General features: G+C 38.6%; 1 protein-coding gene across 1 annotated transcript in view; it reads left to right on the forward strand.

Moving 5' to 3' along the window:
- The window catches only part of dchs1b (dachsous cadherin-related 1b), an 84,066-nt gene that overhangs the window by 9,159 nt on the left and 50,238 nt on the right, over window positions 1-24,669 (forward strand). The window contains exons 2-4 of the mRNA XM_042008422.1: window positions 4,694-5,533; window positions 5,644-5,841; window positions 7,302-8,075. Coding sequence (XP_041864356.1) covers window positions 4,712-5,533; window positions 5,644-5,841; window positions 7,302-8,075 — 1,794 coding nt within the window. The 5' untranslated portion in view covers window positions 4,694-4,711. The remainder of the gene's footprint in view (window positions 1-4,693; window positions 5,534-5,643; window positions 5,842-7,301; window positions 8,076-24,669) is intronic.

Here is a 24,669-nt window from a genome sequence, read left to right on the forward strand (position 1 = left end):
GTTTTTAATCACTCTTCTACATTTCTGAATTAGATGGTTTAACTTTGGTAGCAAGAAACTGTGAGAACTAGATAAATGGTGCAAAGCATGACGCATGGTTAGTAGTTTATGAAGAGATTAACTTTAGATCAGTTGAAGCAATTTCTTTTACCTCTTATTTAAAGAGTAAATTTGTGGATGACTCAGTTATGACTCCATGTCAGCCACCTGAACTACAATGTAAAATTGCCACTTCATCTTAATTAATTCAAACATGCTTACTTAGACTCCACTGGCCTCCATGAACCAGATAGTTTGTGTTTCCGGCTGTATGCTTCCCTCGGGTAAAGTAGCTCAGTTTTATGACACGGTCATGAACTCACTCCAGTATTAATATTGAGTGTGTTTGTTGCAGCACATCCATGCATATTGCAGTGCATAAGCAACTGTCCAGACATCGTTTGTCTATAAGGCTGCTTCAGAATTATTAGATTGAAGATGATTGTGTTTAATTAAACCAGTTGTAGAAATAAATTGAAACTGATATCCACCCTTAGTGTAGACTCTTGATTAGAGGAAACACATGTATATGTATACAGATGGGGAGTCAAATATACATAGAGGCAGGACACACACACACCTACACACCCACCCACACCCACACACACACACACACACACACACACACACACACACAGAGACAGCTGAGGTTTGAAGTGGGATGTCTATATCCAGATATCCAGGGAAAGGCGACTGAAGGGGAAATGGGGGTCGTGGTTGTCGTTCCTCCCCCTAAGTACACACATAACCCAAACAGTATGAAAACTGAGATGCAAAGCACTCATCCATCTACTACCTCTTCACCACACTCATCCTCCCATCTGTCTTCTTTTACCTCTCTGGACCACTGCAGTCCGTTTCACCACAACCTCACAAATTCAGATATTGAAATATAAATGCACTCTTAAACAACACCGAAACTACAAATATATAGTATCTTAACACGACACACTTCTCACACATGGATTACAAAGACGATGTGGTAAGATGTGAATATTCCAACATACTGTAAATCAGATTTCTGCATATGAGGTTTTAAATATATCTTTTTGGCAATGCAACTTTAAAGTTTAACTTTTGACATGAAAAGCCTTTCTTTTTAATTTGCTGACCATCTGTCTTTACTGTCAATTGGGGTCTGGCCAGTGTTTGTTCTGTGTGACACAGAAGTGCATGAAGGGGCTGGACAAATGGCTGCCAAATGTTTATAGGCAACGCCAGAGCTCTTAACCAACCTGAGCTATTCCTTCAAAGCAAAAAGAACAAGTCAAAGATAGAGGTGGTATGAGTTGGTCATCCTTACTTGGAACTTTGTGACTCTGGGTCCTGTTTAGCTTGGCTGCGGGTAGCTGTGGTGTGCCCAACCAAATCTGCTAAATCCATTAGAGGGGACTGATGGAGGGAGGGAGGGAGGAGCAGGAATGAATATTCAGTGGAAAGTGAGATTAAGCTGTTCCTCACTGTTTCAACAGCATAAACCCACTCACACACATATCTTCATATACTGCACTGATTTAGAAGGTCACATACAGAAAACACTATGGTTTTCTATTATTTAGTAACAGTGCTTAGTGCAGGATGCATTTGAGGCTTTGAGGGTTGTATGCAGCAGAGGCAGATTATGGGGGAGTCATGCCAGATATAATGTGGCTGAGACTGCATGGAGCCCTCTGGGGTCGGCCCTGTCTGTCAATGTGGTCGCACACGGATGATGTCACGGTTTGCATGCACATGTCACAGTCACAAAAAAATCTGTGAAACAATTCAGGCAGGTTATAATTGTTTCTTACCAAATTCTTTGCATTGCAATAAAATAATAATAATAAAAAATATAAATTAATATAAATGACCAGAAACAATTTATTTTACAGTAATTGGCAGAATATTATAAATAGTACCACTAGAGGGAGTGAATCAAGTGGTTATCTTTTCTCCAATAACCATAAGTTTAAGCCAGTATCCTTTCACTATGAGCAATATTTAAGCATTTGCTCTCTCCATTCCTCATCAGCTCATGTTTTCCAGAATAAACACAAGTGTATTACAGTACACGTCAAATGGAAGATGATGTCATGAACTGACTGCTCATTGACAATGACAGATTGCAGCCATGCGATCAGTTCATCAATATAACCTTTCACTGACTCTCATCTGAAGCAGTGGAGGAGAGAGAGCATGTAAAAACACACAGTGTCTGTACACACACACATATTGGAATACACCCTTTCGGAGTTTATTTTTCTTGCAAAAGTTTTGCCTTCAAAGCTCAGTGGTCCCTCAAGACAATAAGGTTGTCAAGCCAAAGTAAACTGTAATCACTCCTGAATGAATGAGACATTTTTTTGTGTCCTGCATACACTTTTCTGTTTCTATGCTTTGTTCTTTTTTCCCTTCTGTCTCATTCTCAGTAGATGCATTACTGTACAGTACTGCGGGTTAATTTAATCAGCGTTGAGTCTCAGAAGAACTGAGCTCAGAGCTTTTCTCTCAGTTGTGGATTGGAAAGACTTAAATATCGCACCCATAATTGTCTCTCTCAGAGATCATCTCTCAGCTTCTCTCTTTTCTTTCCACATTTGTTTAAGACACACAGCGCTGTACATATAAACACTGATGACTGCTTTTTACAAAGCATAACAAAGCAACAGTGTGTATACGATGCAGACTTGAGCTCTGTCTTAGCCTGCTCTCCCTCTTTGTGTAGGAGTGTAGCAACTGTCCAGAGCAGCCGTCTGGACCAGATGTAGAGGTCAGTGACCGCACCAGGGAGGCCAGTATCAGTGTCCCACTCTCTGTCCCAGTGGACCTATAGCCTTTATTAATCTTTCCTCCTAAGAGGCCTCATAAACTACCGCAGGAGGTCAGGGTCAATAGAAGGACTGGTGAAGTGGACGATGGCGTGAGGATTCTTTAGATATAAAATTAGGATGTTTTTTTTTGTCTCTACAGCACTAAAAAGTATTTGTGGAGTTTTGTAAATCTAACATCAATGAATGATAATAATGTACTTTCGGTACAGTTATTATGCTCTACAACTTCAGTAATCTTTTAGAAATTAGCATCTCTTCATGTAATTATGCATAGTAAAAACAATACCAGAAGAATTTTTGGATGCATGAGTGAGAAATACAATTGAGCTTAATGTATGTGCAAAACAGCAGCTGGCAGCAGGATGGCTTTTCCTCCAAAGGTGGAAGAAATTCCTGAAGTTAACTGTCCAGATTATACATGCACTATGGGACAGATATGGCTAGCCAGCACGGGCTAACACACTACCACTTACAACTAACCCTCTCTCCGCTACTGCTAAATGCTTGCATCACACATTTAAAACATTCTCTAACTGAGACAAGACTCATTGGCATACCAGAATGTTGAAATGTTATTATTTAGATCAGTGTAAGAGATATTCGAAGCAGCATCCCTCTGGTCCCAGAGTATAATGAATGAGTCATGAGAGGGCTTGACGGCTTTCCTCATAGCAGAATGTTTTGAAGAGTTAAATGCATAATGGTTCTTGCCCCAAAGGCAAGATAGGAACATATGTAAAGATAATTTTGAAAGTAATCTAAATATTTGTAAACTTCATCAAGGGCATCAAGTTAAACTTGTGCAGTTTTACTTGCCATAGCAGTTATGAGCACTTTATCAGAATTTTATGCAAATGTGAAACATATGTGTCAAAATTTGGTCAGTTCCATTTGCAAATAATTATTGATGTTTGTTTTAACTTGATGAAAGAACCAGATGGTGGGTTTAATAAGCTTCTAGGAAACTCAGACAGTGTCAGGTGAGTTTTAGATACCTCTGAAACCCCTGTGATTAACTTTCTTTATGTCAGTGCACCACAGAAACCCCACTTTCTGACACACCTGCAAAGTCCCTGACAAATTTGAACATAAAGTGTCTGATCCAGGACTTTTTGGACAGTTACAGCACCTGTATCTGTTCACTATTAAATCCAGTGATTAGCGAGTCTGGTTTAGAATTAGATTGGAAGTAGCATTATCTACATGAATGTGCTCACGATTTAGAATTTGAAGAACATAAAGTCTGGCCTTACAAATAAAAGCTTTTCTTCATAAAGGCTATTGATGAAGCAGCCATAGGTTTATTTTCCTCATGTGTTCTTAATGGAATGCACAGGAAAACTGATTCTTGTATAAATGCCTATTCCAGTGTCTTTAATAGTTTCTCTGTGGATTTTAGTGTGCTATGTTTTGGACACTTTAAAATGTTCTCACTCACTGAAAGAAAAAGTTATCCTCAAGATAAATATACTTTATGGTTCTTTCCTCAGTGTGGTTCAAGCCAATGTGGATCCTGGACTGACTTAGACTTCCATTTTTATGCTCTATCAAAGCTTCCTGATCTCTCTAAAGAATTCTTTCCAAATTGTTAAATATAGATGCTCGTTTTATTGGGAAATAGCTGAAATTTGTCAGGTGACATCTTAATGATGGTTACAGATTGTAAAAGTGTTAACACACTGTTTTGACAGAATTCAGGATACATGCTCAGTTTTGACAATAACAGTTATTTTTCATAATTTTGGTGAGAACTCAGTGAGTTTTCAAGATGTTTTCAAACAGAGAATTATAAAGGCTTCGAAATAGGCTCTAATATTTCTCTCTCTCTTATTTTTTTCTTACAGGTGTAGCAGAGCCCAGCCATGCCAATAACAAGTAAAGGGTCAAGACCGAGGTCTTGGGTCAGCCGACCCTGCGTGTGTTCAAGGCTCTACCAGCCAAAGCTGCTCTTTTTTCTCTTCATCCTCCTTCTTCAGTTAACAACTGTTCTTGGAGCACTGGAGCTCCAGCTAGATGAAGGTCAGCCAGCAGGGACCATTGTTGGTGACATTAGTGCTGGGTTACCGCCTGATGAAACTGCAAGTCTTTTTTTCATCTCTGACCATGAGGGCACAGGTGTTGGGAGTGACCTCCACATCGATGAGACCACAGGCATTATTACCACTGCACGAAGGCTTGACCGTGAAGAGAGGGATCACTATAGCTTCATTGCTGTTACTATGACAGGCACAACCATTGAGGTGTCAATCACTGTCAATGATATCAATGATCATGCGCCCGTGTTCCCCAAAAAGAAAACTGTTCTTAAGATTCCTGAGCACACAGCAGTGGGAACGCGGTTTTCTCTGGACCCTGCTACTGATGCAGATAAGGACCAGCTGACCACTCAAGGCTATGTTATAAAAGAGGGCAATGTTGGCCAGACATTTGGACTTGAGACTAAAAGGGGAGCTAACAAGGTGCTGTATCTAGACCTGGTGGTCAGTGGACTGTTGGACAGGGAGAAACGCTCATCTTACACCCTGGTCCTAGAGGCCTTTGATGGAGGCTCACCAAGAAGGATAGGATCAATGACCCTGGAAGTTACAGTAACTGACATCAATGATCATGCACCGGTCTTTAATCAGAGCAGATACCACGCTATCATCTCAGAAAGTCTCCCACAAGGGAGTAGCATCCTACAGGTTAGTTCAAGTCTTGTCAGTATTTTGGGCAGTGACTTGAATTAAAACTCATTTTGTTCCTCTAGATTCCCCCAGGGTCTCTTGGTTTTTGACTTGCTTTGTCTTTACAGGTGTTTGCAACAGACGAGGATGAAGGTGACAATGGTCTGGTGCTTTATGAAATCAATCGCCGACAAAGTGATCCTGACCGTTACTTTGTCATTGATCTAAAGTCAGGGGTCATCACATTGAATAGGCCACTGGACTATGAGCTGAAGAGGGTCCATGAACTGGTGGTCCAGGCCAGGGATAATGCCAGCCAACCTGAGGTAATTGCATTGTGGCGATCAATTTCACTGCATTCAGCACAATATGTGATGCTTTTAGTGATGCCTGGCAGTGTAGCACACATTTTTTCTCTTTGGCAGAAAGTGCCAAAAATGACTTTTGCACAAAGTATTTTTGCCTTCCTATTATGCAGCTAGTGGATAGAAAAAAAACTTGCAGAAACTAGATAGTTATTATATCTTCTCCTACATTAGATTCCCTGATTTTTCCTTATTTCCTTGTTTGCTCCTGTAAGTATTGTTTATTTCAGTTTGATTTCCTTTCATGACTTTTATCTTGCAGTATTATCAGTTAAAAATTTTTCTTTGTTACTTTGAACGATTACCCACAAAACTAACTACATAAAAGTCACACAACACTTTGTTTTCAGAGCTAATGAGACAAAAGTTGAGTTTCCATCAACAGTATGTTTTGAATTAGAATAAAATAATAGAAACTGCTAAACTTTCTCACGAAGCTTTATGCTTAATTAAGGGGGTTTTGCAACTCATCTCCCAGAAGGGGGAATAATTTCTGAAAATAATGAAAATGCTGTTCTTATGATTGATTTCATAAACGATCAGCTAGCTATGATTAGCGAGAAAAAGCAAACATGACTAACGCAAGCTGGCAATATTGAATGATAACATAGCCAGTTGAAGTTAATCATTAAGACTTCTTTAAATTTTCCTTTGAATAGCATTTGGCCTTGGTTGCAAGTTTTATCTTCTTTATCCCCAAGGATTTTGTTTTCAATTAGCAGTTGTCACGATCATGCATAATGATGCCTCTTTCTCTTGCCACCTCAGTCTAAACTCAACATTCACTTTATTTGATTCAAATCCATTGCTTGAGGTAAAACAATGGCCATTTTTTATTAGCACACCTTGAAAATGTCTGCTAGACATTTGCTAGATAATTTGATGAAAACTGTTAGCATGCTAACAGGGCAAACGCATGTAGTGGATGTGGTAAATTGTTGCAATGGAAAAAATGAGAGTGTAACTAATTTTGCTACCTGATTAATTTCCAGATTTTTTTTTTCCATAGAATGAAATGATAAATAAACGATAAATAAAACTGGGGCAGGTAGATTTTCTTTCTTCTGTCATTTGGTAAAAATATCATAAAACACCTTTAGCAAGAGATATTAGTCTAGTTTTAGAGCAGTCTTTATTTAATCTTCTTGACTCTGTTTTAAGGCAGTTGATGTAGTATTAATAGCAAAAAATTTCATTGAGGAGAGCGACAAGGCGAAAGAAACTAAGGGAAACTAAGGGAAACTTATCCCAGGAAAAATTAATTATTGTGATCTGTTTCTAGCAAAGTGTGTGAATATGTTTAAAGAGCAATTTTAATCACTTCAGGCACAAAAAGAAGACAAGAAAGCTGTTTTTGGCACCAAGGTTACAACAAGAGAAGGAAAAACTAAAATTAATATTGTACCATCATCTCTTCCCAGGTGACGAATGCTTTTGTAACAATTCATGTCCGTGACTTCAATGACAACCAGCCAACCATGACCATCATCTTCCTCAGTGAAGACGGCTCTCCAAGAATCTCAGAAGGAGCCCAACCAGGACAGTATGTAGCTCGAATATCCGTCACCGACCCAGACTATGGAGAGTATGCCAATGTTAATGTGTCCCTGGAGGGTGGTGATGGGAAGTTTGCTCTTACAACCAAGGACAGCATCATTTACCTGATATATGTGGACCAAGTCTTGGACAGAGAGGAGCGGGATTCATATGACCTCAGGGTGATGGCCACAGACTCTGGCACACCTCCTCTCAGGGCGGAGTCCTCTTTCACCATTCAAGTGACTGATGTCAATGACAATCCTCCTCTTTTCGACCAACAGGCCTATAGACAAACCATTCCTGAGGTTGTGTACCCTGGATCCTTTGTTCTTCAGGTAACAGCCAGGGACAAAGACCAGGGCCCAAACGGGGATGTGCGATATACCCTACTAAAGGGGAAAAACTCTCACTCTGACTGGTTTTCAATCGACCCACTAACAGGGATCATTACCACTGCAACTGCTCTGGACTTTGAATCAGAACCAGCCCCTAGTATAACTGTTGTTGCGACGGATAGCGGCCGTCCACCCCTGTCATCGACAGCAAAGGTGGACATTGTGCTTCAGGATGTTAACGACAACACACCTGTGTTCTCCAGAAACTTCTACAATACCTCCATCAAAGAAAACACCCCAGCTGGGACCTGCTTTTTAGAGGTAAGGGAAACTCAGACAAAGAAAGCCATTTCTCAAGCTACTCTTTCCAACTAAGTCCTCTTTTGTTTGTCTTCTTCTGTTTTCAGATAGTTTGTAATTTGTTGAGATGCACCCATTTCTAATTCTCTTGGTGCTCAATATTGCTGCATGTTGGCCTCAACACATCCTGCTTATACAGCCAAAACCAAATATTCACTGTCTTTCTGATCCTTTTATCTCTTTATTTACTTTCTCCATTCACTTGCATTATCCACTTGAGCCCTCAGCGATTACTTTCTTGGCAGAAGCCTGTTTAATACATCAATATAAAGAAGTCTGGAGGTTGTATCTAAAGTTAGAAGCAGTTTCAGAGATGGTCAACTTGGAAGCCATAATACATTGTGATATGTTTCAATAAGTCTGTGCTATGAGAGTAGAAGTTTAGACATTCATTGTCCATTTTTAGAAGGAAATGATTTATAAAGGTAAGAGGAAAAATAAAACCAAGACAGAAAGACGGGGGAGTGAGATTTTACCTGAATTCCTGAAGCTACTGTAGGGAGATTTATTCTGCTCTGGTATGTCCTTTCTCTCACCTCATAGAGTTGCCATGGTATCCAATCCAGCAGCGTAGGGTGAGTCTGTGGTATCTATGCATTATCTCACTCTAGCTCAGCTGTCTTGGTTTTATCATGATTCCAGCAGCTCATATATATATATATATATATATATATATATATATATATATATATATATATATATATATATGTTTAGAGGAAGAACCTCTCCTGAGAAATGAAAATGGATGACTGACTGTTTGTCTTCCAGCAAGGTCTTAACTTGCCATCATGAACCGTTTAGACCAACTGTTTTTACAGGTTGGTTTTACCCCTCTGACGTGAAATGGAGGGAAGCGAAGAAAAAGAAGCATTTCTCATTCACAGTATGTTTTAAGAAACCCTACTGCTAGAACTGAAGTGCAGCAATAAAAGGCTCTGGGCCGCTGATCACACCGTCTGAACTAGAGTAGATAAATAGTTGTGTTTCACATTTTTGCAGGTTCATTTGATGTGTATTTGGCAAGAATAGTTGGTTGATATCTTGTGGAAACTGGCATATGGGCCTACTCCTTAAGCAGTATATGTGGTGAGAGAAGGAATTTGGAGATGTAATAAACAATTTGAATAAAATGTAAAGGAGAAAGAGATGGGATTTGACATGTAGATGGATTGAGAAAAGAAAATAGGCTTAAGTGTCTCAATGATGATGTTGTTGTCTAACTTGATATTTTCTTCTTTTTAGCCCACTCTCTTAAATTGTTATGTCTCTTAAATGAACCCTGTGTACCTACATTCCAGTTGCTGCAACAGCTGTAATCAACTGTTCCTCATTTTACTAATCTTTGCCGGCAGATATTCTGGCACTAGGTGCCGGTGTAATCCCATGCCAGACATCACGGGTGGTTTTTCTGCAATGCCAGAACGAGTGACTAAGGTTTAATTTGCTCATTCAGCCATGTTTTTCAGGGTTTGCTGTGGCTGAGCCAAAACTCTCTAAGGGAGAGTCTCCCCACAAAGGTTGTGATTTGCAGTATAATGGTAGTTGGCGTAAACTTCTTTTACTTTGTTGGTTGGTTGTAAGGATATGCAGCTGCTCAGATACAACACCCAAGCTCACAAATTATTCTGCAGCAGACATAATAGCCTAATGCAACTTTTTTCCCATTAAGTTTTTTGTCTTGTTTTCTGCTACATGACTGCAAGCCAACAATCAAACTTAAGGAGCATTTGAAATGTTTATGACAATTTAAGACAATCAAAGCTGGGTTAGGTTGATGCATTAGTTTACTCTTGTGTGTGATATTATTTGGAACAGACGATCTGCTTGTGAGCTTTGTCACGTTCCTCTGGGTTGAGACAAACGCAGACTGTTCTCAGAATTGTAGCAATATTTACAGTAGATCACAATCACTAGATTTTGAGTCATCATACCGGCCTGGCTGGCTTGATTTTGATTTTGCACACTTGTATAAAATGGGGAGGGAAACATCTAATGTTTAATATATAAGCAAGGAAATGTGTTATCTGAAGAAGTTTATATAAGGATACACTGTATATGCAGTATTTATTTGTCTTGTTTTGATAAAAATTTGTCTTTCCTAGGATTCGTGTTCTCTTATTTTCATTTCTTTCTCACTTTCTTCTGATGTTTTTATTCTTTATTTGCTCTAGTGTTGTTTCTGTCTTTTATCTTCCTCAGTACATCTCTTTTGCTTACTCTTAGTCTTTGCTGACAGACACACATACATACTGTGTGTAGGAAACGTCTTATCAGTTTGGCCACTGTAGTAATCCATAATGTGCTGTACTGTTTATGTAGCCAAAAACACAAAGGAGTTATTTATTTCTTGGTTTCCCTGCTTTCCTTTTCCCCCGCTTCCTCAAAGTATTTCCCAGGCAGGACAGGCTGCAGTGCATGTGTGTGCATGGCATACATATCCATCAGAACTAGTTTCATAACCCAGGATGGTAAAGGTCATGAGAACGGCGAGAATTGTGGAAGGTGGTGAAAAGGGAAAAGCATATTTAATATGTTGCATGTTCAGTGCATTCATATGTAAATGTTTCTAAAATCTTTTGAAGTGTGTGTGACCTGTGTAAATGGCCACTGTTGAGTTGATACGATAGTTTTTGATTGTTTGCTCCTTTTGTTCTAATTATCATTGTTTTAGAAGTTTCAGTCTAAGCATTTTTTTTTCTCTTCTCTAAGATGACTTTCGGATAAAATGCTGACTTTGAGCATAACCTGGTTGCTGGCAAGGCATTACTAATCTCACAAGCAATGACAAACACCCAAGGGTGAAATGCACCACCAATGGACTCTAATAGATGAGTTGGAAGCTACACAAAACGTTGATTAAAGAGTATTACAAAATCATTGCAAATACAATAAGCACAAAAACTAAATCAAAGGATCCTAATAGGATATGAAATTAATGTGGGCAATTAAGAAAAAGGCATCAAAGCAAAAATCTCTCATGCGTGCATATGTACAGGTGCATGGCTATATTTCATGCATCTGCATATGTGTTTGTGTACACTACTGAAGGAAAGATATCACTTTCAGCAGGTGATGCATCTCCCCTGTGATGTTCAGCATGTGGTTTCCTGATCAAGCCTGTTAAACAGCGCTCAATCATTCAGACAGACACACAGATGTGCTCTTCTGGGAGATATACTGTACAGAGAGATGGAGTAGAGTTTGTTGATACTGCAGTAGAACAGAATACCAATCCAGCAGTGTCTGCTTGTGAAACATAGGATTAGAGCTTGAAGAGTGAATAATGTTCACAATCCAAATGAAAAATGGGAGGCAAATAAGTTGGGAATGCTGCAGAACTAGCTTGAGGCCTTATCAATTGTTCATGGAGGATACCGCACAGCTCAAAATAGTGGAAGTTTGGAAAGAGATTTTGTTTACATCATTGCAAAGTGTGTGGATATGTTGGTTACTGCCAACAAAAAGCCATAGGGGTGTTAACCCTGCACAGTTATGAATGTGTTGGAGATTACAGCATAGTTTGTTAACATCAAATACTCAAACTTGTGCTTTAGTGACTTAAGCTAGTTTGTCTTATGGGGAGCGTCTGCAGATTAAATGAAATGTCCTTATAAAGAGACCCTGACTCTCCATCAGGGGTCTGAAGGGCAGTAAATAGCACTTAAACACACCACAAAGACAACGTCCAGCTGCATGCTATTCAGTGTGCCTGCGCAAGACATACAGAAGAACATGTGAGTATGGTGTGAAGGAGGCTGGAATAAAGCAAAAACACATCGGAAGGAGACAGGTTTCTTTTTACAGGTGGCGTTAGTCCCTCTGAACCTCCCGCAAAACCACTTAGACAAACACAGCACGTCCGTCTGTCAGAGTAATCATCCATTTTGGTGTGATGACTAGATTTGGGGACCCATTGCCTAAAGTCTATATTGCCTCTATAAGGAAATACTGATCACACTTAAAACATGCACACATGCACTCTGAGACTAATCCCATTTGTTAAACCAATATAAATAGAGCTGGAGACATATGGTGACGCACTAAAAGCGGAAGGTTATTCAGCTTTAGTTTCCTGTAACACTGAACCAGCCTCCTGCTGGTGTTGGGGTGAATCTAACCCCCTTGGAAACCAGAGCCAGAACAAACCACAGCTTCCACTTGGAGCTTAGAAAGGCTTTTCCAGCCCAGACTCACAACACAGACACTCTAGATTTTATTAAGCTTGAAAAAGTGTTAGGAAGATTAAATTTATTGTCCGATTGATATCTCCACTGCTGCTTATTATGTGGCAGCTGTACTGTTGAAACTGTTTTGTGCTTTGATTAATCTGTTAGCATGTTTTAATTTGCTTGAATCCATAACTGAGTGAAGACAGGTTATAGGTTGCAGTCATCACTGTCATCACTGGGGTCAGTTACATCTAACACATGACAAGCGATAACAAATGGTTGGGTTCACACACTAGCAAGATGGCAAATTTGGTAAATCATTTCATGCTGCTAACAGCTGGTCCTGTTCTTATGTGATCACTCTCCGATAAAGATTCTCTGTTTCTTATAGCTTTCTCAGCAACTCGCACATCTCTCAGCTGCAAGCAATGTTGACAGGATGTGTGTGACGAGGGATCAGGATGGTGTGTCTGCTATGCGAACTATTCTCATAACATCCATCATCACTCACTGTGAATTCATCACCTGTTTGCTTCTGGAGGCTCAGTGTCCATGAAGAAAATCCATGTAGTTTTTAGGTTATGCCTATAAAATTTATACATAACAAGGCTGGCTTTATCTTTAAAGGCCAAAGTGATAATAATGATTTTTCATTTCACTAGGGATGTTTTTCAAAATGCAGAGCTTAATCCCTGAGCTTATCTTTATGTGGAGCCCCAATTTTATAGCTCAAATATAGTTGTCAGGTTTGTAAGGGTGTCACCAGTTTGTGCAGTATGAGGAGAACTGGCATGACGGTTTTAACAAACAGTTAATGTGTCTGAAGGAGGCCTCTGGCTATTTAACTAGTGTCGGTGAAATTTGGTTCCTCATCAGACAAATTATAACTGATTTCATACTCCAGACTGGCTTAAGCAACACTTAAAACATGAACTAGTGGGCAAAGAAATTAGCTTGCTGCCAGATTTTTCATGTTTACTATTGTGTTAAAACTTAAAATGTTGCACATTTAAAAGTAAGGGTAGGAGAAATTTATATTGTCCTTACCTTAGACCCTACGTTGGAATAGATGCTATCTTAGTTCAGCATCAAGATGATTATTGTGCTAAACATCACACCTCAGCATCAGTATGCTAGCTTTCTCCATGTTAGCATTCCAATGTTAGCATCTATTTCCAAAGGCTGTTTTAAGTACTGCCTAAAATCCTCTGGCAGAGCCAGGTCATTAATTTGTTTATCTAGCTGACTGTTTATCTGTTCTGCTTTGTCTGGCTGCTATTGTTCCAGTGGTTAAACTGTTGATAGGTCACCTCCAGTGGCAAACAATGATGGTTTTTACTGTACTGTGAATTGTATTCATTGGAGGTTTTTTATTTATAAAACTTCCCATAACCCCAGAGAAGTGTTTTATTTTCCATGATACTAATGGAGAGTCTAATGGGAACATGTTGATGGGTCTAACAGGAAAAAAACTAATGTTGTGGTGGTTAAACTGGAAATGTGGAAGGTGATCCCTTGTTTAGTAAAGTCTGCAAACCATAGTGCAGACAGTTTTCATAGGGACTGTTTCCCCAGTAGAGTTGTGCCAGAGAAAAATGTACATGCTGAATTTTCATTTTTAGTTTTTTCAAAATGTTGTAATGTTACCACAATGACTTGAGTGGTTGATGCAAATTATGAAACATAATTCTCAAAGCTATGTGAGTAAAACTCCTTTGCTGTTACCTCAGTAACCACAGGTGTTTCCAAAAACTACTGAGAGAGAAAATATATAGTGTTAACCTACCAGTGCAAACACTGGATGTTCTTTAACTGGTGGTACCAGTTCAGAGCCCACACTTTCATCTGATCTTGAAAATATCTCTCTTTTTTCTTCCTTTTTTTAAAAGCAGCAGTTTTGGTCCATATCACAAGTTGTTGGCATATGCTGCATTTTTACCTATCAGATTGTTCATTCATGTGTGATCTGACTGGCCAGTGGCTCTGTGGAGGGGATAGCCCTATGCCTCATTAAGCCCAATACTCTGTACCATATGGCAGTGAAGGCTTTTCTTTTTTCATGTTTTTTTCTGTCTATCTCCAGTCTGACTTCTTTTTCTAACATTTCTTCATCTTATGTGGTACAAAGTCTTGCTCCTCTATGTTTTTTTTTCCCCTAAGCTTTTACCTCATGCCTCATTGGCTTTCATTATTACAGCTGTTCCATCAATCATGGAAAATATTTCTTTGCATTGCCTGGTTGTTGTAGTTGTTCAACACAAAAGGTACAAGCACCAATTTGACTTTTTCTCTCACATCCAGTAACACCCACACAATTAAAGTCACAACAAAAGGTAAGTAAAACTGACATATAATAAAATGTATCCTCAACACAATTTATGCATTAACTTTTTTTTCAAAATAATTTCAATATTATTTCAATGCTTTTATAGATTATTTTCCTCCATTGATGCTTTACATGTAAAACAATGTAAAGCATCAAATACTACCTTTTAGTTTATATTTTAGTATGTTACACTGTACATCTTAACCACTTTTGATAAGTCATTTAACTTAAGTTGTCATCTCTGATTTTTGTAGTTCAATCAAAACAACAAAAAAACATAACATTGTACATCAGAGCCAAGAGGTCTTGAACATGAACCAGTTTCTTAAGATGGAATGGAGAAAGGTGCATTAGGCACTCACCATGTCAATAGGGTGTGCTTGCATTACTCATATTTTGACCTCCCATCCTGTCCTGTCCTTCCATCTAATCACTATACAGGAAATAACAACCACTGAGCAAGCAGCTTGTATGCTGAAAATAAAAAAAAAATGTCTGTAAAAAAATTAAAGGAAAATGTTCACAGCATTTGCTGTTTTGCAGAGATGTTCTTGCATGTTCTCAAACAGGTTTCAGCAAAACAAGTACCTCTCTTACTCCATATTTGCAGGCACACTATCACTATATCCTGCACTTAATGTATAGCATGGCAGACTGCTGGCACAGTGCTGTAGAGATAGCTTTGGCTATAAAAGACAAGAGGTGTAAGTAGTAGAGATAGCTCTTCTAATCTGTGGAACATACCAATATCAAAAAGCTGCAGGCACAGAATACAGAAGAAGCTGCTTCCTCACACTCATAAATGCCTTTCCAGCCTTTTTCTTTCTTTCCTACTTCTCTGTACCAGTTCTTCAGGCCTGCTTTTGCTTTGTCCTGTTAAGGTATCCTAACACCCTCACTCTTTGTCTGAGCATTTTCTTGTCAATGTCCTGTCTCCTGTTGCTTAAATCATGATTATCTACATTACAGTGCAGCTTGAGAGGGGAATGGACAAACTCAGCTAAATGCAAATTGAAAGTTGCACATGCAAAAGGATACATTACACTGATAGATTACATACATTATACATAGGAGTCATTACATTACATTGCACATGAGCAGCAGGTGATCCCAAGGCTCCCTGTGGTTCATTAGGTCACACTAATCTAATTTTGAGTCACCCTCAGTTAAGTTGGTGTAAATTAGCATGCTTCCTGTGCCTCTTTGTGCTGTATGAGCTTGAGGAGGGGTTCTTCAGTTTGGGGCAGCAGGTGGTCTGTGATTTAAGGGTGAAGGGTGGAGTAAGCGCTGGTTTCCCAGTGTATCGGTTTCTTTCATTCAGCTTTACAAAAAGATTGCTTTTATGAGATTTTCTGATTTTAAAATTTGATTTGAGATTTGATGTCTTTAGGGAATTAGGATTGCTTTTGTATCTGATTTAAAAAAAAAATATCAGACATGACTTTAAGATGATGGTTGTGTATGTGTGAAGGTGTGAAGTGGCAGCTGTTTTTGCTGTTATCTGATTGACCCTACTTTTGTGGTATTGTGTTTGTATCCCAGCACTATTTTCCTTTTAAGGGTCAAACACAGTGCAGATACAGATATTTATTTTCTCAAATTAATCATCTATTTAACCACTTCACCCGTCGTCTTTAAGTTCCTTCTCATCTCAGAAACTCAAACGGTGGAGAGATTCTGTTGAAAACAGAGATGGGAACATAAGTATTCCAGATCCAGTGCGGTGTTAATGCTGCCAAAAGACACAACATTAAACAACGTGACTGATTTTTACCTTACCTTAGGCCTGTGAGCCAATTTTACCTTACCTTGCCTGTATGAGATCAGAGAAATGGTAGTGACCAATGAAAGATATTTTATATACAATATGGTCCACATCATGTCTATTACTCTCTTTACATCTCCCAGACGCATGTCTGTCACACATGCACCTCATATTGTCTTTTCTTTGAATTTGAGCTTTTATAAGGATAGTTCTCACCACTTGATGTCTATTAAAAGTAAGAGCAACATCAGCCAGAATGAAAGAAAGTTTCCACTCCCCTATAGTGGAAACTTTTACATGAGATCTTTTACCACTTCTCACCTGCCCTCACTAACCTCTACTACTGCCTTTTCTCCCACTTTCTTCATTTCTTCTTAGTGATGTTGAGCAGTACAGATGTTAAAAAATGGTATCACATAGAGTGTACTGGAAATACTAATGTATTTTAAAATTAAAATTAAAATTAAAATTAAAATGTTAGGGTTAGAAGAATGAATAAAAATGTTCCTTTCTAATTTGCATATTCCATACTATGCCAGTTTTTTCTGATTTGGGTTGTACCAGATAAATAGAAATAAATTCATGGATTGAGGAGAAATGAAGCACACGAAGAAACCTGAGCATAAGCTTAAAGGCAGAAACCACAGTAAGTAGGAAACTTATTTCCACTGTTGGCGTCCGTACATGTGAGCATGCGTGTGCATTTGTGGTTGCTGGCTGTGGTCTGTCAGACAGGGCTGGAAGTACAACAGGAGTGGAAATAACTTCACTGTTTGCATGGGCAACTGCTGTGATTTGTTTCAATGAACTGCAAAAATCTTCAGCTGTGAGGGCAAAATGACTGGAATGAATGAAAGAGCGTTGACATCTAACGCTTCTCTGCAAGATGATCAGAAAACGATGACAAAGGCTGCAACAAGAAATCTAATACACACAAGAATTTTTTATTTATAGTGTTTGATTATTACACTTTTGAGTGTAAAAAAGCTCCCCCTTCAGACTCAGTCTTGAAGTTGTTCTGTATGCTAGTCCTCTATACTCTGTGAACCCCACTAAGGCAGGACAAACAGAATATTAATTTAAAAAGCAGCCTCGACATGAGGAATAAAGCTCAGTGTCTTTTCTTTCTTTTGGAAAGAGAGCTATTGAACTCAGCCTTGAGGCCATCACTGTGTTTATTGCAGTTCAGCAAATCTTTTCCTTAAATTGATACTCATTGGACTTTGGTCAATAATTTTGACACAGTTAATCATAGTTGTTCCTTATGTAAAAACTCCTGGTGATATTTTAAAAGTTAAACACACCAATTTCATACACTTCACTTTGGATTTCATGGATAATGGGTTTGATTTTTTTGTGTGTCTGTGTAAAAGTTTAAAATTAAACATCTTTTACATGTCATAATTCAAAATTTCACTTTAAGCCACATTTCAGCTGCTTCATGGTGGTCTGTTCTTTTTTTGACCAGCCTTACTGTAACTCTTCATTAACAAGAGAGGATTCTTCATCTCTCCTGTCACCTTACAGTATTCAATTTCTGCAGTACATACAAAGTCTAGCTTTTAACATGTCTATGACACAAGTCAGATCACACATCAGGTGTTTTTACTGGACTTGTGTAGGGACTTAAAGATGAATCTTTGACATGAAACAGTAGTCTCTATATGATGTTTCAACCTCACACTGAGTACATTTACAGGTGTTTGGCTTGGCTGATAGGTGTTGGCTGAGGTTAGGTAAATCCTCTCATTTGGCTTCTGTTCCCTTCTACTGCTTTAAGTGATTTAACTTTTTGAGTAAGGATGTGTCAGATTTAATGTCAATTTAGGAGGACCAACATTTCTAGCTCATGTGGTCCAAATTCAGCTCTGTGGTTTTGGATTGGGTTTTACTGTGGCCAAACACACCCTGGTGTGTAGTGTGCAGTTTGGGAAGCTCTTTATACTACTTGGAATAAAACCCTCTGCTTTGAAACAACACATCCATCATGCAAAATTTAGCCCTAAAATTGAAATTAGATGACGTTGTCAAGCCAAAGTGCATGATGAGAGAAGATAAAGGCAGAAGTGATATATGAGGCAGTAATCGGAAAGGGACATGGCTCAAACAGATTTAGCAGATTTCTGCAATTAGGCTAAATACAAATGTCATTCCTAGAAGGGGATCAGTTCTTATAAAAGGAAAATTAGTTCATTGGTTCATTCATAGACAGTAAAGGGTGCATTTTTTTTTAACAAGTCAGATTTATCATTCTTAAATTTTTATACAGATAGCAGAAAAATATTTCATGTTTTTAACTGTAGAACAGGTATTTGAGCTGCAATTTAAAATATACTCTTAAAGATAAAGACTCTATGCCAGTATTGAGGATTTGAAAGTGCTAGTTGAAGTTTTCAATTGTCAGTAGTAAGTCTAATAGTATTGCAATGTATATGGTTTTTAGAAACCTCAGTTCATCAATGCCTTTTTTGTCTGTGCATGACTGTGCAAATGATTTATCTGAGAGACAGACTGTTAATGGAGTGATTCAGTGTCTCTGTCTCTATAAGGCCCAGACATTGGTGCATTGGCTTGCGTCCCATTCTCTGTAGGGAAATATCAATTTAGAAACATGGAAGTGATTTCTGATGCTGTCATGTGGTTTTCCACACAAACAAAAACACATTTAACATGGAAACACATTTATAATGACAATGCTTCCCCATCACACACAGACATGTTCATACTAGTCAATACACACACACACCGCTGGCTAGTTGTTTAGAGGTTTTTGTGCTCTGCTCCAGGGGACAATTACAGAGGAGCTGCTTGATTGCAATGATCTTGAAGGGCCAACTGTGACTCTAATACCGGATACAAAGGCTAATGTGAATCCATTGAAGGGCATTTTCTCCTTTAAAGCCTTTGTTTCTTATCTAAAGAATGACTCTATCAAACACTGCAGATGGAGAAACTAAGATCACAGGAAGTGTGGAACAGATGATGCTGCTTAGTCCATGAATAATGTGTAATGCTATATATTCCTTGTAATTACTGTAATTAAATGGACAATGGTGGTGATGAATATCAAGTCTGATATTAGTTGATCAAAATTGTGACTCTCTGACATATAAAGTAAATCAGATTAATTGCACATAATAAGATAGTCCATGTGTAAATCTGGTAGTAATCAAATGCAGATAATTAAAGGTAAAATCTTAAAGGGAAAGTTCACATAATTTTCCTTTCAGCTATGTTGCGATTTATTTAACTAAACTGTTTTCGCTGTGAGTGGAGGAGTTTTGTAGATATCAGCCTTGGAGATTCTGCTTTATTTTAAATGTAATGAAGTTGAAAGGCACGTGGCTTGTGGTGCTTGAATAATTTAAAACTACGTTTGAAAAACTCCAGAAATTATGACTTGGATACTCAAGAAAATCCAGAGGCCTTGCTGCGCCTAATTAAATGTACTAGTAACTATTTTCTTTCAGCTGCATCATATGTACCATTTGAAGCAAGGCAGGAAAATCTGCCTTATGTAAAAGTGGATATTATAATGCTTCAGAGTCTTTTACAGACATTATGGAGTTAAAGTTTCAGCAACAAAGACACTAACCTTGCATTTCCTGGTATATTTGGTAATATTACTTTCTACGTGTTTTGGGTGGAGGTGAAGCAGTCTATGCAGCCTTGGTATAGGTAGCACATGAGTATCCACTTGTGTTTATTTCATTTTTTGCAGTGAAGGATTTATTATATTCAGTAACCTCAAATAGACTTGTGTGCAGTCAAGCTTATAATACATAACTTACAGTAAAAGGCTATAAAATGTAGATATCCCTGCATTGAGAACCATCACAGAGTGGTGGTAGAAGGATGTTCAAGCCCTTAACCATAATGTGTTTAAATGTAATCATGGCAACCTGTAAAATAGCAATCATGAAGGTGAGAATTACACTGTAAATGTTTTTTGTAGTTGAAACTAATTGTTTTCTGATGACAATGACATGACATTTGTTTTTTGTAGAAGTCCTTATGTGAGATGCATTTCCCTCATGCTGCCTTTAGGGGCAGTACTTCACAGGACGCTGTAATGAGTTATATTTTAAAGAATAAACAACAGATATGACTGTTTCAGTTGGAGGACTTGCTTGTGGGTCAAATAAATATGGCAGAGCAATATTCTATCTCTGTGTGGTCACACTCTTTTGAGTTATAGTTTAGTAGGCAGAAAAAAATATTTTACATAAAACTGGTCACAGCATTGGTTGTGAATGATGACAAGTGGTGGGTCATGCTTTCTGGACAGATATATTACTGTTTTTTTGTTTGTTTGTTTTTTTTTTTTTTTTTTAATAGACTCTTTTCCTTACTTTAAGTACCACAAGCTGAGTGCCATCAATTTCCATTTTATTAGGGAGAAGACAGACACCTCTATGATCTCTATCTACATAACTTGGCAATATAGACTCAGTAGAAGGATTGAATTGGCTTAGTAGCACTGCAGGACCGATTTGTTAGTTAGTTTGAATTAGTTTTGCTTTAAAGCTTACTGAAGATATATAATTTTCTAACCCACACACTTTTTTAAAAAAAAAAACTCTCCACAGCGTTTTTTAGTACATATAACAACTGCAGCTCATTCACACTGAACACTTACTTATGCCACAGAAGACAAATGCAATAAGGCCTGTGAGCCAATTAATGCTGCTGCACACTAGACCATTAAGTTAAAAGAACTTCAGTGTTTACTTGTTTCTTGAGAAGCTGTTTCCAAAAGACAGACCTAGTTAGTCCAAAATTGCATAGCTCCATTTAGAAAACATAGTAAAGCCACAATATGATACCAGGCTCTTTAGTGAGCGCTTTAATATTTAATCTTAAAGAGCTGAAAGTGTTTAAAGTGTGGGCGATTTAATGCAAAAAAAAAATAAAATAATAAAAAAAAAAATGAAAGACTCTGGAAGATTACAACTCAGCAGATTTTAGACAGCAAACGAGGTTAAAAGAAACGCTAATGAAAAGGATGGCTGGTGTGAAAAGCATGAATGCATGAGGCGGCAGAGGTAGTGATGGTTACCATGACAATGAGAGACGTGGAGGAAGGTTAGGGGGAGGTTGGGCCTAGCCAATTCATCACATTACGTGTGTGTGTTTAAGTGTGTCTGAGTGTTTGTGTGCATGACTTCACCTCTATCCGTCTGTGTCCTTGAAACAGGCTGTTTCCCTCTTGCATACCTTCCTTGCACACATGTTTAAGTGCATGTTAAAAAAAATAAAAAAGATAAAGTAGAGCAGTGCGGTGGGGAATTGGATGTGGAGCAGACTGGTAGTGGGCACTGCAGCCATGCAGGTCATCTAACAGTGCATTTTACAGAGACTGAGAATACAAATATTGCCCCCTCTACCATGCCTACCTACAGACAGCCTGTCACTTTACATAGAAAAATATTTTCAGTGACATGCAAAATAATGTAAAACTGAGAATAATAACACAAGACTGCACTACATGCTATTGATTAGATGGTAATAGCTGCAAGGAGGAGACTCCATCTGTCTTTTCAAATTAGAACAACCAGATGAGAATGTGTGCAGATTTGGCACGTGTGTGTGTCTTTGTGTGTGTGCATAGGGAGGAAAATACGATAAGTATTTTTCATTGCTGTCAGGGGGAGGTTGGGGTCATGTTATTGTAACTGGGCACAGAGAGGAGCAGACAGACAGTCTACATATGATCACTTACCCACATAAAGGATAAGTACTATTACTTCATACACATAGCATCTGCATGCATTGTGTATGTGTCTGTTGGGGGGAAGCGTGATGGTTTTCAAAGGGTTGAAGCCATCGTTAAGTAGTAACCATGGTAACAGGACTCTCAGGACCACAGGGAAGAAAGACAAAAGAGGAGGGGGTGAAAGGGGGAAATGGAAAAAATATTGGGCGTGGGGTTTGCATCTTCTGATAAGCAGTGATGAAAATGTTGGAAGAAAAATTTTATTAATTTTGTTTTTGTGGACACATGACAAAATAGTATTCTGTCAAAAGGTACCAGAAAGACTCAAATTATGGAATGTGAAAAGAGAAAAGCATTGTTTGATTTGATGCAGTTCAGGTCATAACTAACACGCAACAAAGATAAAGACAGTCCATCCAGATTTGCTTGCATTTTTTCTTGGACCTAAACTTCAAGAAACAAAGAATCACATGCAGCTGTCTGAGAAATAACAATTCCCTTTAATTTGGCAACACAGCTGCCTCCTTAATGCCAAAAAACATTTTTATTTATCTCTTAGGAAACAGGCTTAAAATCCACATAGCTTTCCTTTTGCAGGAAGTATGTTATGTTTTGTCTGAATGTGTGCAACATTTTGTGGCATAATTTCATGCACACTCGCAAGACAGATAATGCGTGTCCATGAGTAAGCTCTGGGCTTGCATTTCCAACACCTGAAGTGTGACATAATGTGAGGTTAACAATACCAACCAGCTGTAAAGGAACACAGTGTGCAGGATTTATTTGCATCACCTTTAAATCCCTGTGGTCTGCTTGAGCTTGGAGGTAAATTGAGGTAATGCCTGCTTTCCACAACTGTAAATACTCCATGCATGAGCGAGATTGACTGGCACAGCAGAAGCCCTGGCCTCGTGGTTTGAATTAGCAGAAAAGTAAATTCTCATTTAACTTTTGTTCTCTTTTGCTTTAACTTGTGCCTTCTTTTTTCCTTGTGCTTATCTAAACTGACAGCTTAGGTTTATTCCACCTTTTTAAGCTTCATCCACAACACTTTCCGTTCCGCCTCTTTCAGTTCAGTAAATAGCCTTGATAAGCATGCACACACACACACACACACACACACACACACACATACAATATACATAGCCTCCAACTGTGGCTCTAAATGGAGTCCTTTGTTTTCATAATTGTCAAATTAAACATGTCTCTCAATTTGAATGGGGCATACATATGCCAGCTGCCAGCTCTCCCAATAGAAAAGGGGGGTTTAGCCATCATTCATTAAAGACACAAGCCCCCTTCCCCCCAAAACTACTTGAAAATGTTTGAAAAATCTCTTCATTTTTCTCTTAATCACACATATGTGCATCCACACACGCAATGAAGACAAGATGAAGAAAAGTCGGTGCAATCTTTTGTGTGTCACAGTGTGAGGCTGGATTGATGACCCCCATCATCTGGTAACAATCACCACACCGCCTGCCCCAGTATCTTGCTTATGTGTGCGTTTGAGCACACATAGTACTCGCGAACATGTCAACGTTAGGGCGAGTCTTTGTGTGGTTGTGCGGATGTGTTTATGCGTGTGTTTCTAATCTCAGAGTCCCACTAGAAACCTGTATCTATCCTAGTCATGGTTCAAAATGTAAAGGAGGAGGAATAAGAGGAGGAGGTGGGGAGCCTCCTTCCTAAATGGAAACCTAAAACACAGAGTGGATGCCTTTTATACTTTTTTTTTTTTTCCTGTGGGTGATTATTCTTTTATATTTATTTGTTCAGTAGACCTCATGCTCTCCAATCACACGCTTTACACATTAGTCTGACCCTTTTTCCAGCTGCCTCTCTTACGTAGTAAAGTGAACGTAAAAGCCTGTAGCTTTGTCCAGGCTGCCTGCAGCTCAATACAATGCACACCTCTATGTCAACGCCACAGGGGCTGTTAGTCCTGCTTGTTCCTCGACAAATGCTGCAAAGTGTTCTGTAAAGGAAGGATCATTTAGCTTAATTAATGTCCCCATGCTGAATAGTCCTGATGACACATAATTAAGGCGGAGAAGTCAGAGCCGATTTTAATTATTAGACATTTAACAGAACAGATTCTTGCTTGAGGGCTAACCAAAGTTTAAGATGAATAGAAGAATCTGGCAGAGTTTGTGTCTTTCATGTGCATCTATTCTAAAGATGGAATAAAACTTTCTTTTATAAACTAGCCTTTATTTATATAATCTCCCTTTGACTTCAGTCATGACTTCAGTACTTCTCTGTGTAAAAAAGTGATGTGGCGTCCCCTGCTTCTTACCGTTTCATCTCCATGATTGAGAGGGCTATACTCAGGTCTTCATTTTCACGAGGTCAGGTTTGATGAATAAGACATCTTCTGGCAGAGCTCTTTGGGCGTCTGAGATTGCACGTTTGAATGTAAGCTTTTCTTCTCGCTCTTTTAACTCACAGCACAGGCATGATATACACCAGAAAACATTTGGCAGAAAATCTAAAACAAGATACATTGAGTCGCCAGGATAAAGGATAGAAGGATGCCAGAGCCTCTTCACAGGGAGTCCAAGGCGAAGAACATGCTA

This window comes from Melanotaenia boesemani, chromosome 15 (genome assembly GCF_017639745.1).
Source record: "Melanotaenia boesemani isolate fMelBoe1 chromosome 15, fMelBoe1.pri, whole genome shotgun sequence".
In the NCBI taxonomy this organism is placed as follows: Eukaryota; Metazoa; Chordata; class Actinopteri; order Atheriniformes; family Melanotaeniidae; genus Melanotaenia; species Melanotaenia boesemani.